The 18,688-nt window shown below is 36.9% G+C and overlaps 1 protein-coding gene across 1 annotated transcript; it reads left to right on the forward strand.

The window, feature by feature from the left end:
- The first annotated feature begins 220 nt into the window (after positions 1-220).
- On the forward strand, positions 221-7,739 carry LOC112634987 (taste receptor type 2 member 19-like). The gene is made up of 3 exons (XM_025402866.1): positions 221-291; positions 562-698; positions 6,193-7,739. Exons 1-3 carry the CDS (start codon positions 221-223, stop codon positions 7,092-7,094), a joined length of 1,110 nt encoding a protein of 369 aa, XP_025258651.1. The 3' UTR covers positions 7,095-7,739.
- The last annotated feature ends 10,949 nt before the right edge of the window (positions 7,740-18,688 follow it).

The raw sequence follows: 18,688 nt of genomic DNA on the forward strand, positions 1-18,688 counted from the left end.
GGAAAGCAGAGAATAAATCATCTGACACTCTACTGTAAAAAAAAAAATCTTTGTACCTCTTTTCATCTTTCCTAAGTGTACATATTACCAAAATGTCTTTAGGTTGAGGTCCCCCCGTGAAAACTTTACAGGGTGTTGTGTCCTCAGCCACCCTCCTGTCTTTTCCTAGTCCTGGCATTTTAGAACTGTCTGGGGATGACCCAGGATACCCACTGTGGCCATGTCTATTGGAGGGTCTAGTGAGTATGAGTATCAGCCCCGGGGTCATCTCATCGCCAAGGACAGCCTGAGGTAGGGGGTAGAGTCTCTCAGGGGAGCAGCTGGATGCTCTTGGCCTTAGAGGAATCTCCTGGTATAGTTTCATCTAAAGTGGTGACCCCTTAGGGTTATTAACATTTCAGGGCATTAAAATTAATGGACAATACAACATAATGTCGTTAAAGCTACGTCATTAAAACTGTTCCTCCAGCCGGGGTTTTTATTCCTCGGAGACACGTTGATGGCCTGCCAATCGGATGCTGACATTGAGAGGAAAAGGCAGAAATGATTTCTGCTCTCTAGATTGTCTCAGACTTGTGAAGAGAGAAAAACTGTCCCAAAGGACAAGGAAAACCCACCCGAGAGGATGTGCAAGAACCTGAATATGAAAATGCACTTAAGGCACACAGGAGGACAAGAGCAGTGCCAGTGCCTCCTAGGTACTTTACTGAGTACTTTACTGAACAGGATGGGTGTCCCGAGGGATAGAATGGCCTGCCATGACTCTTACAAAGGTCTATGTTGGAGTCAGCACTGCCTCTCCCTGAGTTTATTACCTTGAAAAGGCTTGTCCGCTTATTTGAGTTTCAGTTTTTCATTGACTGTAAGATACATTTTGTCAGTACAGCTTGAAAGATAAAAATACTATTTCCAAAGAGGCAAGGTAAAATGATGTATTTTATTTGCTAAAAGTTCATATTTATTTCTTCCCCAGAGTGAGTGTAGTAAGTTTTAAAGGTCTGTTCTTTTTAAGGGTAATTTCAAATGGAATTGTAGGGCTTAGCTTTGTAAATGCTACTGGTGAAATAAAAGTGTGATAGATAAATTGACGATTTACAAAGATTCACCAAAATGTCAGTTCCCCTCTTGTAGCATGGTGAAGAATTTATGACAGTGGACAGATCTGTATCCTCCTATCTGGACATCTGAGGGGTTTGTTGTTGTTGTTGTTGTTGTTTTGGAGACGCTGTCTTGCTCTGTAGCCCAGCTGGAGTGCAGTGGCGCCATCTCTGCTTACTGCAACCTCCGCCTCCCAGATTCAAGTGATTCTCCTGTGTCAGCCTCCGGAGTAACTGGGATTATAGGCATCCACCACCACACCCAGCTAATTTTTGAATTTTTAGTAAACATGGGGTTTTAGGCCTGGCACGGTGGCTCATGCCTGTAATCCCAGCACTTTGGGAGGCCAAGGTGGGCGGATCACGAGGTCAGGAGTTCCAGACCAGCCTGGACAACATGGTGAAACCCTGTCTCTACTAAAAATACAAAAAAATTAGCTGAGCGTGGTGGCAGGCACCTGTAATCCCAGCTACTCGGGAGGCTGAGGCAAGAGAATTGCTTGAACCCAGGAGGTGGAGGTTGCAGTGAGCCAAGATCTTGCCACTGCACCCCAGCCCAAGCGACAATGCGAGACTCCATCTCAAAAAACAAACAAACAAACAAACAACAAAAAGACGGGGTTTTGCCATGTTGGCCAGGCTGGTCTCAACCTCCTGACCTCAGGTGATCGTCTGCCTCAGCCTCCCAAGATGGTGGGATTACAGGCATAAGCCACCACGCCCGGCCCACTCTATTTTCTTTTTATTCCCTAAATTTTAATATGTTTGAGTTTGTCTGTTCCTTTATCACTTTTTTCTTACATAAAAATTCTGCCTAATCCTTCGTGAAAAAAAGAAAATCTTCCTGTGACTTGTGAAAATGTTCTGGTTTTATCTTTCATGGAATCCTCTCTCTAATAGTGTACTTGACATCTTCATTTGGATGTCTGACAAGAACTTGAACTAACTTGTCTAAACCAAATTACTCATCTTTCCTTCCATCCCCAAATCTGTTTCTCCTACAGTCTTTCGTTTTGTTAATGAACACTTCAGACTTTCAGATGCTTAGACGAAAAACATAAACATTTTCTCTCTTTCACATCTCATCTCAGCAAATTTGAGAGACTGTGTCTTCAAAAACATACATAATCTAATCCCTTGTCATCACTTCTGCCATACCCGTCTAAACTTCTCCATTTCTTGCCAGGATAATTGCCATCAACTCCTAATTATTTTTTCTAGTTCTTCACGTTCCCCTGATGTATTCTCAAGGTAGCAGCCAGAGAGAGCCTGTTAAATGCAAATTTGATCATGCCATTCTTCTGCTCCAGATTTTTCAGTGGCTTCTCAACTCATTCAGAGTAAGGCCAAAATCCTTATGAAGTCCTGTAATCATCTGAGTGATCTGATTTTGTCTGCCTGTCTGTCCTAAAATGCCTGGCTCCTCCCATGCGAGCAACATTGGCCTTTGTGTCACTTCTTGAATATGCCAAGCATTACCTCAGGGATTTCATACTTGTGTTCTTTCTTCTTGGAATGCTCTTTCTCAGATATCAACACTAAACGTTACCACTCCTCAAATATCACTAAATCACTAAGTCATTGAGGTCTCCAATACTGCCTTGTTTAAAGAGAAATCTCACTTCCCTCTGCAGTTTTTAATTTTTTTAGATTTTATTTTAGGTTCAGAGGTATATATGCAGGTTTGCTATATAAATAAATTTCATGGCATGGGAACTTGGAGTATAGATTATTTCATCACTTGGGTGATAAGCAGAGTACCTGATAGGTGCTTTTTGATCCTCACCCCCTCCTGCCCTCTGTCTTCATGTAGGGCCTGTTGTCTGTAGTTCCCTTCTTTGTCTCCACATGTATTTAATGTTTAGCTCCCACTTACAAGTGAACATGTGGTACTTGGTTTTCTGTTTCTGTCTTACATTCCCACCAGCAGTATAAATGCACAACCTTGACAGAGTGTGTTTTTTTGTTGTTGTTTTTGTTGTTTGTTTGTTTTGTTTTATTTTGTTTTTAGTAATAGCCATTCTGGGGGATGTGAGAGGGTATCTCATTGTGGTTTTGATTTGCATTTCTTTAATGATTAGTTCATATTGAGCATCTTTTCATATGCTTGTTGGCTGTGTGTATGTCTTCACGTGAAAATTGTCCATGTCCTTTATTCACTTTTAAATGGGGGTGTTTGTTTTTTGCTTGCAAAATCAAGTTCCTTATAGAGTCTGGATATTAGGACTTTGTCAGATACATAGTTAGCAAAATATTTTTGCCCATTCTTCAGGTTGTCTGTTTACTCTGTTGATAATTTCTTTTCTTGTGCAGAAGCTCTTTAGTTTAATTAACTATTCCATTTGTCAGTTTCTGTTTTTGTTGCAACTGCTTTTGGCATCTTTGTCATGAACTGTTTGCCAGGTCCTATGTCCAGAATGGTATTTCCTAGGTTATTTTTCAGGTGTTTTTTTTTTTTTTTCTTTTTACAGTTTTAGGTTTTACACTTTAGTATTTAATCCAGCTTGCTTTGATTTTTGTATATCTATAATGAAGGTGTCCAGTTTTAGTCTTCTGCATGTGACTAGCCAGTTATCTCAGCATTATTTATTGAATAGGGAGTCTCTCCCCATTGCTTGTTTTTCTTAACTTTGTTGAAGATCAGATGGTTGCAGGTGGGTGGCATTATTTCTGGGCTCTCTATTCTGTTTCCTTGGTCTATGTGCCTGTTTTTGTAACAGTGCCATGCTGTTTTGGTTACTCTAGCCTTGTAGTATGGTTCAAAGTTAGGTAATGTGTCTCCAGTTTTGTTCTTTTTCCTTGGGATTGCCATGGCTATTTGGGCCCTTTGTTTAATTCCATATGAACTTTAAAATAGTTTTTTCTACTTTGGTGAAGAATGTCATTGGTAGTTTGTCAGAAATAGCATTGAATCTATAAATTACTTTGGGCAGTATGGGCATTTTAGCAGTATTGATTCTTTCTATCCATGAGATCGGAATGTTTTTCCATTTATTTGTGTCATATTTGATTTCTGTGAGCAATGTTTTGTAATACTCTTTGTAGAGATATTTCACCTCCTTGGTCAGCTGTATTCCTATATATTGTTTTCCTTTGCAGCTATTGTGAAAGGGATTGCCTTATTTATTTGTCTCTGCCTGGATGTTGTTGATATATAGGAATGCTACTAATTTTTGTACATTGATTTTGTTTCCTGAGAATTTGCTGAGTTTGTTTATAAGATCAAGGAGATTTTGGGCAGAGACTGTTGGAATTTCTAGGTATTGAATTATATTGTCTGCAAACAGGGATAGTTTGACTTCTTCTCTTCCTATTTAGATGACTTTTATGTCTTTCTCTTGCCTGATTGCTTTGGCCAGGACTTCCAGTACTATTGATTAAGAGTCGTGAGAGAAGATATCCCTGTCTAGTTCCTATCTTCCAGGGGAATACTTCCAGTTTTGCTTATTCGATATGATGTGGCCATGTTTGTCATAGGCGGCTCTTATTATTATGAAGTATATACTTTCCATTCCTAGTTTGTTGAGAGTTTTTAATATGAAGAGATGTTGAATTTATTGAAAGCCTTTTCTGAGTCTATCAAGATGATAATGTGGTTTTTGTTCATTAGTTCTGCTTATGTGATGAATCACACGTATTGATCTGCATATGCTGAAACAACCTTGTATCTTAGTGATAGAGCCTAATTGATTATGGTGGATTAGCTTTTTGATGTGCTTCTGGATTCAGTTTGCTAGTATTTTGTTGAGTACTTTTTCATCTATGTTTATTAAGGATATTGGTTTGAAGTTTTCTTTTTTTGGTTGTGTCTCTGCAAAGTTTTGGTATTAGGGTGCTGCTGGCTTTATAGAATGAGTTAGGGAGGAGTCTCTTTTCCTCAATTTCTTAGAATAGGTTCTGTATAAATCATACAGTGCTTTGTTATATGTTTGGTAGAATTCAGCTGTGAATCTGTCTGGTCCTGGGCTTCTTTTGGTTGGCAGGCTTCACTTGGGTAATGAGGCGGTTTGGTTTGAAGGCTCAGAGCCCCATTTCTACATTATAAGCAAAATAAAAATTAATTCATGGATTACAAGGGTGTACCTGTAGTTGAGATACTATATTTTATTTATTGGAATGGCATTTTGAGATCCAGTGCTGTTCATTGAATTTTCCTGTAAGGAGAGCTTGTGAGTCTCAGGAATATTTACAAAAATGTTGGATATTTTAATGAAATGTCAAATATTTAGACATTAAGTAGACTTGAGAGTAACTTTAACAAAGGTCTAAGCATGAGAGATATGTTTGATATATTTTTATGGACTAAAAACCCTGGGAGAGAAAATAGGACTAATTTCACCAGGATGACCTCCTGGAAATTCATTTTCCATTTTGGAAATTATTTTTAAAATTCATTTTTTCTGGATAGGTGTATGTATGTGTGTGTGCCTGTCTATATGTGTATGTTTTATGAACTTGTTAACAATAATGTCATACAAAAGAACTGGTTAGCAGGAGTAAGATTTTAAGGTGTATTGGCCTTCCCATGGTTCCCAAGAAAACTTTCAATGATTTTGATTAAAAAGTTTGGATTCTGTCTATTTAAATCTAGCATAAAAATTGGTCATAGTGATGATCCTAGTAATGACTAATTTCCCTTTAAGATTTAGATGTTTACTGTATGAACTATGTGGTACATTTTCCATAAGTAACAGGTAAAGTTGCTGAACACAAATTATGGAGATATGAAACGAGGAAAACATTGCAACACACGAAAGAGAATATGTCTTTATTTGCATGCTGGCAAACGAAAATTCAAGTTTCACTTCAACTTCAGTATGAATATTTCCAGTCTCTAACAAGAACAGACATTGAATAAATGAGTTAAGTTGAGCTGTTTGAAAATTAGAATGTTTTCCATAAATACATTATCGAATTCATCAATTAGCATAAATTTGTACTTTCTTGTTTGACACTGGTCACAATATTTGAAAGTAAAAAGAATGTTACTGCAAATTCAGAAATCAGGTGCACATAAAATTTAAGGTCAGGATATTAAAGGAATCACAGCCAGTGTTGTTAAGCCTTCATTTTTTCTATCTTTTTGTCTGTTCAGACAAGATAACTTTTCTACCCATATTTTCCATTCTAGTAGTGGTTACATTTGTTCTCGGAAATTTTGCTAATGGCTTCATAGCATTGGTAAATTCCATTGAATGGGTCAACAGACAAAAGATCTCCTCTGCTGACCAAATTCTCACTGCTCTGGCAGTCTCCAGAGTTGGTTTGCTCTGGGTAATATTATTACTTTGGTATGCAACTGTTTTGAATCCAGATTCATACAGTTTAGCAGTAAGAATTACTACTACTAATGCCTGGGCAGTAACCAACCATTTCAGCATCTGGGTTGCTACTAGCCTCGGCATATTTTATTTGCTCAAGATTGCCAATTTCTCCAACTTTATTTTTCTTCACCTAAAAAGGAGGATTAAGAGTATCATTCCAGTGATATTACTCAGGTCTTTGTTATTTTTGGTTTGTCATCTTGTTGTGGTAAACATGGATGGGAGTATGTGGACAAAAGAATATGATGGCAACGTGAGTTGGGAGATCAAATTGAGTGATTCAACGCACCTTTCAGATATGACTGTAACCACGCTTGCAAACTTAATACCCCTTATTCTGTCCCTGATATCTTTTCTGCTGTTAATTTGTTCTTTGAGTAAACATCTCAAGAAGATGCAGCTCCATGGCAAAGGATCTCCAGATCCCAACACCGAGGTCCACATAAAAACTTTACAAACTGTGATCTCCTTCCTCTTGTTACTTGCTATTTACTTTCTGTCCCTAATCACATCAATTTGGAATCTTAGGAGGAGGCTGCAGAAAGAACCTGTCCTCCTGCTCTGCCAAACTACTGCAATTATATATCCTTCATTTCATTCATTCACCCTAATTTGGGGAAGCAAGAAGCTAAAACAGACCTTTCTTTTGATTTTGTGTCAGAGTAGGTGCTGAGTGAAAGACCTGAAACTCTCAAATTTCTAGATTCACAAGTGGGGCATCGTGTGTCTCCAAGAGAAAACAAACTGATGCTGTCTGGAATATTTTATGCTTTCTACTGGTTTTTCTGTATTGTATATTTTTGAGTAATTACCAAAAGTATATCTAGAAAAGTCTTTTACCTAAAGTTAGTCTAAAAAGTATCTATATATGCATGTGTATGTGTATATGAAACACTGAAGAGAGAGTGACAATAACATAATCTTAATCATTTTTTATAAACTGCCAAATTATAGAAAATATAAGAAATTTTTCAGAATCATGAAGCCATGTGTATTTCACATATACATTTCATATTATCATATTTCATTTGAAAAATTTATCATCTCTATTTTTAATTGTTAAGAACTTGCAGCTTATTTCACAAAATCATTTCTCTTTTCCACTGTTATTTGTACCATACATAGGTACCATAGTGTGCTTAAACATGATTATTTTAACTTCTAGTTTTTTGGATGGTATGAGCATTCTATTCTAAATCAATAATGAGGTTTTATCCTTGGGGTAGTTTTTATTTCATAATGAATTCTAATTTTATGTTCAGTTTAAAGCAAACAATTATTGTTAGAAAACTGTGCACAAAATAAAATTCAAGAATGACAAATATATTTGAAATACATTTTGTATATGTCTACCATAATCAGTACTGAGGAATATTAGATTTTATACAAGTATGTGAACAACTGAGAAAAAAGTCATATCTGTAATAGGGATGAAGAAAGAAACACAATGCTGACCTCTTAAGTGCTGTCATAAGTTTCCATAAACAATCAGAAAAGTCATTTCTCCCAGTTTTTGAGGTAAAGAAAACCTTTTTGGAAATTGAGATCTGATACCAAATATTTCGATTTTTTTTCCTAAACCATTTCAGAGTTCCTGAATTGCCAATTATCTCCACTATCTTCCACATTTAACATTCTTTTTAAACATCACATAAATGAACTCAAATCTTTGTTACTTGAAAAAATACTTAATGTAAAAATAGTATGGAAATTAGGAAAATCATTTGAATTATACATTCTACAAATGTTAAAATGACATCTATGAAATCTATGTATTGATGATAGGAAATGACTTAAATATATGTTTTATTATAATGTAGTTGCAAATAATGCAACTATCCTTCGTTTCATTCATTCATCTTAATTCAGGGAAGCAAGAAGCTAAAACAGACCTTTCTTTTGATTTTGTGTCAGAGTAGGTGCTGAGTAAGACCTGAAACTCTCTCAAATCTCTAGATTCACAAGTGGGACATGGTGTGTCTCCAAGAGAACACAAAGTAAGAGAAAGTGTGTTGACATATTCAGTGATAGCAAGTTCTATTATAGGAAAAAGTGTATAACATCATTAAACAAGTTAATTCTATAGACTGTGTCAATTCTTGGAGTTATGAAATTTTAACAATGTTATCTAAACCTTGAGGTAAATCATCTTATTTAGTTATTTATTTGTTTATCATATATCTTTCTTGGTACAATAAAAGCACCATAAAAGCAGAGATCATGTAGATCTTGCTTACTGTTGACTCCCAGGACCTAAAAGATCGCATAAAAAATAGGTAGCCAAAAATATTTTGATGAACAAATAAATTAGTGAATACATGAATAAATTACATATATTGGGGTGGTGAACCAATGAAAATGAACCTCATCACAAAATCTACAGTTGCTTGAATTTTCCTGTTCTGGTTTCTGGTTGAGATTACAGGATTATCTAAGAAGAAGCATTTATCGGAGTAAAAGTGCGGCTATTCCATAATTGTAGGGGAAATATCACTATAATATAACCTTGATGCAGTTATATCAGATGAAAAACATGGAGACAAGGTGGAACATCAAAATCAGATGGCACCTACTACAATACCTACAAAAAAGCATATAACATATTTGTGGATGTTTTTATATATTTTCTCAATTGTGAATGATATATTTGTATTGTGATATTTCTAGCTAGTAATTATGTAAAGAAATGGCATTTAAATTTTAAAAATTGAGTTAGTTATGAATTACCTTACTAAAATGTGATTTTTATATAATATTTTAAATATCCTTTCTAAATGAACATTTTAATTGCTATATTATAAAAGTTACAGAAAAGTGAATGAATAATAAATTATACCACTGAATGCATATCTTAGCTTTAGGGGTCTAGAACTAGAGCCAATGTCTGATAATAATGTGATAACATTTCTTTGGAAAGTAAGTCCAGGGCAGCAATGGCAGGGACACGTGGAAATTCAGGCAAGAGCACATGGAAATTGAGGCAACAGCAGACGTGAAACAACGTGTTGGGATGCATTATAACAATGTGTTGTGTGTATGTGACTGTGTTGTGTCCATTTCACCACAAGGTGAGAGAGAGAGCATGGTGGTCATCAGATGCATGCACTTGGATCCCACTACTTTTCCAGAAAGCTGCAAGAGGAAACCACAGCCGCCATTAGTCCATGGAAGTGAGAGAGGAGGGAGAATATATCTGTTCAGCTGTCTTCTGTCTTCTATTTCCCATTGGCAAGGGTTTCCCTGAGGCAGAACCACCATCTCTGCTGTTCTGTTTTCCATCATCCGGTCCCTTGGTGGCTGTTATGAAAGACAGACCTCATGCCCACAGTGTGGTGTTCCATTCACGCCCCAATAGGAGGGATGGTAGGATGATCTAGATCAGGCAAGGTGGTGGCCTAGAGAATAAGAGACAGTTAAGGGAATCTGAGGAAGCACATGTTTGCGTCCAATACTGTCTACTCCTTGTACCACTCAGATTTGCTTATGTCTTCCAATCATGGCTGGCTTTATGGGCATATGATTTCCACAGTGGCACAGAGTCTTGTGCTTAGAGGCGCTCATGCTTAGAGGGGCAATGGTTAGTCTTCATATTGCCTGCTCTATTAGCAGCATTGAACCTGGTTTATTTGGGGGATGCTGCCCTCTTCTGATTTTATCATTGTTCACTGGGCACCTCTTCTCAATCTCCTTTGCTAGTTCATTCTCTTGTCTCTAATCTTCTGCACCTGCTGTTTTGTTTTTGAGACAGAGGGCACTCCTCTGCTGAAGAGGGAATGGTCTTGCACTAATTCCCTAGGGGTTTTCGCTCCCCTCTCCTGTGGATTTGTCAGAGACTTGGACAGAGTCCTATAATGCCCACTATGCCTGCCTCTAGAATGTTTGAATTCTGCTGGATCATCTGGCACAATGGGCAGAGCAGCTTGGGCCAGACCCTATATCTGCTATGGAACCCTTTTTTGTTCTGGGTTCCACTTGAGACCAGTAGCCTTTGGAAACTCCATTAGTGAGTCACAGCAATATCCTCAAATGAGGAATATGTTGACTCCAAAATCCCAATAGGTCCAAAAAACACTGTGCCTTTTTCTCAGTGAGAAGAATTATGTATCAGGAAACGAGCCATTTACTTTAAAAAGGATGTTTTGACACAAGGACCAGGAGCACTGGACCTCTAAAAACACCATCTATGTTATAAGTCGCTGAATCTTCTGAGGTTTATGTCTCTCTTCTTCCAGTATTTTACTTCTGTTCAAAGTAATACTATTTCACTATATTTAAGGAACTTGCTACTTCTTCCTTATGAATACCAATTAAAGTAATATTATTAACATATTGAGTTAGCGTGATGTTTTGCAAAATGCCAATTAATCTGAAAACAGAAGTGACATAGCCCTAACATAAAACAGTGAAGCAGTGCTTTTCTTCTTACCACACCAAACAAATTGTTTTGATTTTCTCTCATAATGCGTGTAGATTAAAAAGCATTCACCAAATCAAAAACCACATACAAAGTGCCAGAAACCACGTTCTGTTCAGTGAAGGTACCACGTCCTAGAGAGCGTCTGCAAGTGCGATTAAGTTTATGCTAATGTGCATTCATCCTATAATCCATCTGATGTCGGCAGAGGCCAGATAGGCTAACTGAATAGGGATATAAAATGTACCAACCCCCTCAGTGTTCATTATCAAGAGGACTTAGGCTTCCTTTCAGTCGTTTATCTCTGCTTCCGTGAATTGGCTCAGTCCTGAGAACTGGCTGAGGGTCTTTGATTTGTCACATCAGAGGCTGATCTCAGGACTCAGCTTTTTCAACTCTTCTTTCCTCTTGGTTTATAGTCATTTAGCAAAGTATGAAGCCTCTTCAACTATTGGCCTATCAGCCTATTCCAATGAGTCTGTTGCTGTCACCACTCCATTAAATCTGACATTTGTTAAGATCACCAGTGAGTGCATGTTTCCAATGGTTAGTCTTCATGTTGCATGCTCTATTAGCAGCATTGAACATGATTTATTGGGGGGATGCTGCCATCTTCTGATTTTATCGTTGTTCACTGGGCACCTCTTCTCAATCTCCTTTGCTGGTTCTTTCTCTTGTCTCTAAACTGAAAATGTCACACTCCCCAGGCTCTCAATTCTTCAATCTTTAATCAATCAGGCTTGTTTTGTTGGTGATCTCATGCCGTCTCCTTACTGATAATGTAGTCAAATGGTTCGATAGAGAGGAATAAGGCTGATTATTCATTTATATATTCATATATATTATTTTAATATAGCAATGCAGATATTGGCAGATTAATACATGGGGGATTTTAATTATATAATGATCTACATATAATTATATAATGATATAAGTGAAGAAATACATAGATAGAATTATGGTTTACTAACCCATTTTTGACTTCTTGCATTTTGTGCAATGTCTCAGTATCTGTTAGTATCTTATTTCTTAAGTTTTTTTCTCTATGATCAATTACTTATGAGTTAATTTTTGTGTACAGTATAAAATAAGGTTCTAAATTTATGGTTTTTTTCCTTCTCTTTTTACTCCCACTTCTTAGGTAAGTTCCTCTAGTCATGGCCTTACTTATTTTCTGTGCGTTGATGATGCCAACATTTAATCTTTCAGCTGAGATCTCAATGCTGGTCTCCGGAAGCCTTTCTCTAATAGCCTATTTGACATCTTCATTTGGATGCCTAACAAGAACTTGAACTAACATGTCCAAATCAAAATACTGTTCTTCCCTCCAATTGTCAGAATTGTGTCTTCTATAGTCTTTCCCTCTTCTGATAATGACCACTTCAGACTTTCAGATGCTTAGACTAAAAAAATGGAGTCAACATTTTCTCTCTCAGAACTCATCTCTAAGGCATCAGCAAATTTTGTTGACTCTACCCTCAAAAACACAGAATCCAATCCCTTGTCTTGACTCTGCCATACTAAACTGCTGCATATCCTGCCAGAATATTTGCCATCAGCTTCTAATTATTCTTTCTAGGTCTGCACATCTTTTATCCTGATGTATTCTCAAGGCAGCAGTCAGAGAGAGCCTGCAAAAATGCAAATTTGATCATGCCATTCTTCTGCTCCAGATTTGTCAGTAGCTTTCATCTAATTCAGAGTAAAGGCCAAATCCTTACAAAGTCTTACAATCATTCGAATGATCTGATTAAAACACCAAACACCTGGCTCATCCCATGCTAGCAACACTGGCCTTTGTGTCACTTCTTGAATATGCCAAGCATTGCCTCAAGGACTTCATACTTGTGCCCCTTCTTCTTGGACTACTCTTTCTCAGATATCAACATTGAACATTATCACTCCTCAGATATCATTGAATCATTGAGGCCTCCAATACTACCTTATTTAAAAAGAAATCTCATTTCACTTTGCAGGTTTTTTTTTTCTTTTTTTTAGCTTTCATTTTAGGTTCTGGGGTGCATGTGCAGGTTTGTTAAGTAAGTAAATTGCATGTCTCAGGCACTTCATGTACAGATTGTTTTGTCACTCGGGTGGTAAGCAGAGTATCCAATGATCTCTCTTTTATCTTCACTCTACTCCTTTCCTCTGTTCACAAAGACCCTGGTGTCTGATGTTCCCTTATTTGTGCCCATATGTACTCAGTGTTTACCACCCGCTTATAACTGAGAGCATGTGGTATTTGTTTTCTGTTTCCGTGTTTGTTGGCTTAGGATAACGGCCTCCAGCTCCACCCATGTTACTACATCATCTTGTTGTTGTTGTTTTTCCTACTGACTGCATAGTGTTCCATGGTGTATATGTACCATATTTTCTTTATCCAGTCTACTATTTATGGTCATTTAGGTTTATTCCCTGTCTTTGCTATTGTGAATAGTTCTGTCATGAATATTTGCATGCATGTGTCTTTATGGTAGAACAATTTATATTTCTTTGGATATATATCCAGTAATGGAATTGCTGGTTTGAATGGTAATTCTGTTTTAAGTTCTTTGGAAAATTGCTATACTGATTTCCACAATGGCCGGACTAATTTACCTTCTCACCAGTAGTGTGAAAGCATTCCCTTTCACCACAGTCTTGCCAGAATCTGTTGGGTTTTTTTTTTTTTTTTTTTTTTTTTGAGTTTTTAGTAATAGCTATTCTGACTGGTATGAGATGGTATCTCATTGTGGTTTTGAATCACATTTCTTTAATGATTAGTTGTATTGAGCACTTTTTTCATGTTTGTTGGCTGTGTGTTTCACTTGAAAATTGTTCATGTCCTTTATCAAATTTTTAATGGTGGTATTTGTTTTTTGCTTGTAAATGTGAATTCCTTGTATGTTCCACATATTACGCCTTTGTCAGTTGTACAGTTTACAAAATAGTTTCTCCCATTCTGCAGGTTATCTGTTTACTCTGTTGATAGTTTCTTTTCTTGTGCAGAAGCTCTTCAGTTTAATTAGGTTCCACTTTTCAATTTTTGTTTTTGTTGCAATTGATTTTGGTGTCTTTGCCATTAACTCTTTGCCAGGTTCTATGTCCAGAATGGTATTTACTAGGTTATTATTCTGTGTTTTAAAAAAAAACTGTTTTAGGTTTTACATTTTATTTAACCCAGCTTGCATTGATTTTTGTATATGTATAAGGAAGGTGTCCAGTTTCTATCTTCTGCACATGGCTATCCAGTTATCTCAGTACCATTTATAGAGTAGGGAGTCTCTCCTCCTTGCTTGTTTTTGTTAACTTTGTTGAAGATTAGATGGTTGTAGGTGGATGGCATTATTTTTGGGGTCTCTATTCTGTTCCCCTGTCCACGTGCCTGTTTTTGTATCAGTACCATGCTGTTTTAGTTTCTGTATCCTTGTAGTATGGTTCAAAGTCAGGTAATGTTATACTTCCTGCTTTGTTCTTTTTGTTTGATATTGCCTTGGCTATTTGGGCTTTTTTTTTAAAATTCACAATGAATTTTAAAATAACTTGTTTCTAATTTTGTGAAGAACATCAATGATAATTTGACAGGAATAGCACTGAATCTGTACATTGGTTTGGGCAGTATGGGCATTTAAACAGTATTGATTCTTCCCATCCATGAGCCTGGAATGTTTTCCCATTTGTCTGTGTCTTATCTGATTTAATTGAACAGTGTCTTGTAATACTCTTTGCAGAGATATTTCACCTCCCTGGTCAGCTATATTCCTATATATTTTATTTTTTGTGACTATTGTGAAAGGGATTGCCTTCTTGACTTTTCTCTGCTTGAATTTTGTTGATATAGGAATGCTACTAATTTTTGTACATTGATTTTTGTATCCTGGGAATTTGCTGAGTTTGTTTATCAGTCCAAGGAGGTTTTGGCCAGAGACTGTAGGGATTTCTAGATATAAAATCATAATATGTGCAAACAGGGATAATTTGTCTTCTTCTCTTCCTATTTGGATGCCTTTTATTTCTTTCTCTTCCTGATTGCTTTGACCAGGACTTCCAGTACTATTGAATAAGAGTGGTGAGACAGGACACCCTTGTCTTGTTCCTGTTTTCAAGGGGTAATGCTTCCAATTTTGCCCATTTAGTATGATATTGGCTGTGGGTTTGTCATGGGTGGTTCTTATTATTGTGAAGTATATATCTTCAATGCCTAGTTCATTGAGAGATTTTAATATGAAGATATATTGAATTTTATTGAAAGTCTTTTCTGCATTTACTGAGATAATAATGTGGTTTTTGTTAGTTTTACTTAAGTGATGAATCACATTTATTGATTTACATATGTTTAACCAACCTTGTATCCCAGTGATAAAGCCTACTTGATTATGGTGGAATAGCTTTTTGATGTGCTGCTGGATTCATCTTACTAGCATTTTGTTGAGTATTTTTTAAATCTATGTTTATCAAGGATGTTTTCTTTTTCTATTGTGTCTCTGCCTGGTTTTGGTATCAGGATGATATTTGCCTTGTAGAGTGAGTTAGAGTGGAGTCTCCTTAGTTTTTTTGAGTAGGTTTAGTATGAATGGTACCAGTTCTTCTTTATACATGTGGTAGAATTCTGCTGAGAATCCATAAGGTCCTAGGCTTTGTTTGTTTGTTTGTTTGTTTGGTAGGCTTTCTATTACTCTTTCAATTTGGAATTTGTTATTGGTTTGCTCCGAGATTCAATTTCTTACTGATTCAATCTTGAGAGGTTGCATGTATGCAGTAATTTATCCATTTCTTCTAGTTTTTCCAGCTTTTGGGCATAGAGGTATTGACAGTAGCTTGGTAGGATTGTTTGTACTTCAGTGGGGTCAATGGTAATACCCATTTTGTCATTTTTGATCGTGTTTATTTGGATCATCTCTCTTTTTTTCTTTATTAATCTGGTTAGGGGTCTATCACATTAATTTTATAAAAACATCAAATCCTGGATTCACTGACCATTTATATGTGTTTTTAAATCACAATTTCCTTCAGTTCAGCTCTGATTTTGGTTATTTATTGTCTTTTGCTAGCTTTGGCATTGGTTTGCTCTTGTTTGTTTAGTTTCTCTTGTGAAGTTAGGTTATTAATTTGAGATCATTCTAACTTTTTGATGTGGGTGTTTAGTGCTACAAACTTTCCTCTTAGCACTGCCTTATCCATACCCCAGAGATTCTGGTATGTTGTATCTTTGTTCTCATTATGTTCAAAGAATTTATTGATTTCTGCCTTAATTTCAATATGTACCCAAAAGTCATTCAGGGAAGGCTGTTTAATTTCTATGTAATTATATGGTTTTAAGGTATTTTCTTAGTATTTATTTACATTTTTATTGTGCTGTGGTACAAGAATGTGGTTGGTATGATTTTCTCTGTTTTATATTTGCTAGGAATTGTTTTATGTTAGATCGTGTGGTTGATTTTAGATTATATGTCATATGCAGATGAGAAGAATGTGTATTCTGTTGTTTTGGGGTAAACTGTTTTGTGGATGTCTATTAGGTTCATTTGGTTAAATGTCTATTTCAGGTCCTGAATACCTTTGTTAGTTTTCTGCATTGATGTTCTGTCTAATGCTGTTGGTGGGGTGTTGAAATCTCTTACTATTATTGTGCGGTTTCCTTAATTTTTTAATAGGTCTGTGAGAATTTGCTTTATGAATCTGGGTTGGGTGCATATACATTTAGAATAGTCATGTCTTCCTGCTGAATTGAACCTTTTTCAATTATGTAATGCCCTTCTGTTTCTTTCTTGATCTTTGCTGGTTAAAGACAGTTTTGTATGAAATTAGATCATCAAGGTCAGATGCCATGGCTCAGACTTGTAATACCAGTACTTTAGGAGCTGAGGTGGATGGATCACTTGACCCCAGGAGTTTGAGACTAGCCTGAGCAGCATGGCCAAATCCTGTCTCTATCAGGAAAAAAAATACAAAAATTAGCCAGTCATGGTGGTGCACACCTGTGGTCCCAGGTACTTGTAAGGCTGAGTTGGGAGGATTTCTTGAGACCAGGAGGTAGAGGTGGCAGTGGGCTGAGATTGCACCACTGCACTATGGCCTGGGCAAGAGAGTGAGACCCTACTCAAAACAAACAATCAAACAAACAAAAAAAACAAGAAAAAAAAAGAAAAGTTAGAATAGCAACCCTGCTTCTATTTTCCATTTGCTTGGTAGATTTTTCTCAGTCTTTTAAATTTGAGCTTTGGGTATCATTGCATGTAAGTGAGTCTCTTGAAGACACCATACCATTGCATCTTGCTTCTTTATCCAACTTGCCACTCTGTGCCTTTTAATTCAGGGGTTTAACCTGTTTACATTCAAGGTTAGTATTCATATGTGGGAATTTGATCCTTTCATCATGTTGTTAGCTGCTTATCATGCAGACTGGTTTCTGTGGTTACTTTATAGGATACTGGTCTATGTCCTTAAGTGTGATTTTGTTGTGGCCGATAATGGTCTTTCGTTTCTATGATTAGCAATCCATTCAGGACCTCTTGTGAGACAGGTCTGGTGGTAATGAAATTCCTTAACCTTTGTTTGTCTGAAAAAGATCCTATTTCTACTTCACTTACATGAAATTCTTGATTGGACATTCTTTTTCAAAAAGTTTCTGAATATGAACTCCCGTCTCTTCCTGATTGTAGAGTTTCTGCTAACAGGTCCCCTGTTAGCTCGATGCTGTCCCCTTTGTAGGTGACCTGCCCTTTCTCTCTAGCTGCCTATGGCATTTTTTCTTTCATTTTCACCTTGGAGAATCTGATGACTATGTGTCTTGGGTATAGTCTTCTTGTGTAGTATTTCGTAGGGGTTCTTAGCATTTCCTGAATTTGAATGCTGGCCTCTGTAGCAAGGTTGAGGAAAATTTTATGGACTATATCCTGAAATAGGATTTCCCAGTTATTTGCCTTCTATTATTCCTGTATTTCATGGATGCCAATGAGTCATGTATTTAGTCTCTTAACAAAATCTTATATTCTTGGAGGTTTTGTGCATTCTTCTTTATTATTTTTTTTTATTATTATTTTTCCCTGACTAATTTCAGAGAGCTGGTCTTGAGCTCTGAGATTCTTTCCCCAGCTGTGTTGATTCTGCTAACACTTGCATTTGTATTCTGAAATTCTTGAAGTGATGTTTTCAGCTCTATCAGATCAGTTGGAATTTTTCTTAAAATGACCATTTTGTCTTGTGTCTTCTGTATCATTTTATGGCATTCCTCAGAATCTTTGGATAGTGGTTTGACTTTCTGCTGAATCTCATTATCTTTGTTCCTATCCATGTTCTGAATCATATTTCTGCCTTTTCAGCCTGGGGGGGAACTAGTGTGGTCATTTGGAGGCTTTTTGAGTTGCCACAGTTATTGTGCTGGTTCTTTCTCATCTCTGTGGGCTGATATTCTTCAGTCTTTGAAGTTGCCATTCTTTAGATTTTTTTTTTTTTTTTTTTCTGTTTTTATCTTCGTTGATGCACTTTGGGCTTTCACTGTGGATTCCATAAAATGAGTTTGTTTCTGGTAGATTTTTGGAGGGCCAAGGTTTCTAACTCTAAATCTGAGGTCTAGTTTTGGACCCCGGACTTTGTTCTCTAGCCCGTCAACATTGGGAATCTGCTGTGCTGGAAGGGCCATTGCGTTCCTGAATTGCTGGCCACAGCACTCTGAAGGGAGGTACCAGCCAAAGCTCTTCATTGAATAGTGACAGTGTAATGCAAGCTTGTTAACACATGCCAGCACCAGCAGTGTGGCAAGGTATGGGCTCTTGGACTAGGATGTGTTGCAGGCTGGCCCAAGGCTGCCAGCTTCCATGTGGGCATTGGCAGTAGCCTAAATTCATCTTTATACATGTGGGTATTTTCTCAAC

This window comes from Theropithecus gelada, chromosome 11 (genome assembly GCF_003255815.1).
Source record: "Theropithecus gelada isolate Dixy chromosome 11, Tgel_1.0, whole genome shotgun sequence".
Taxonomy (NCBI): domain Eukaryota; kingdom Metazoa; phylum Chordata; class Mammalia; order Primates; family Cercopithecidae; genus Theropithecus; species Theropithecus gelada.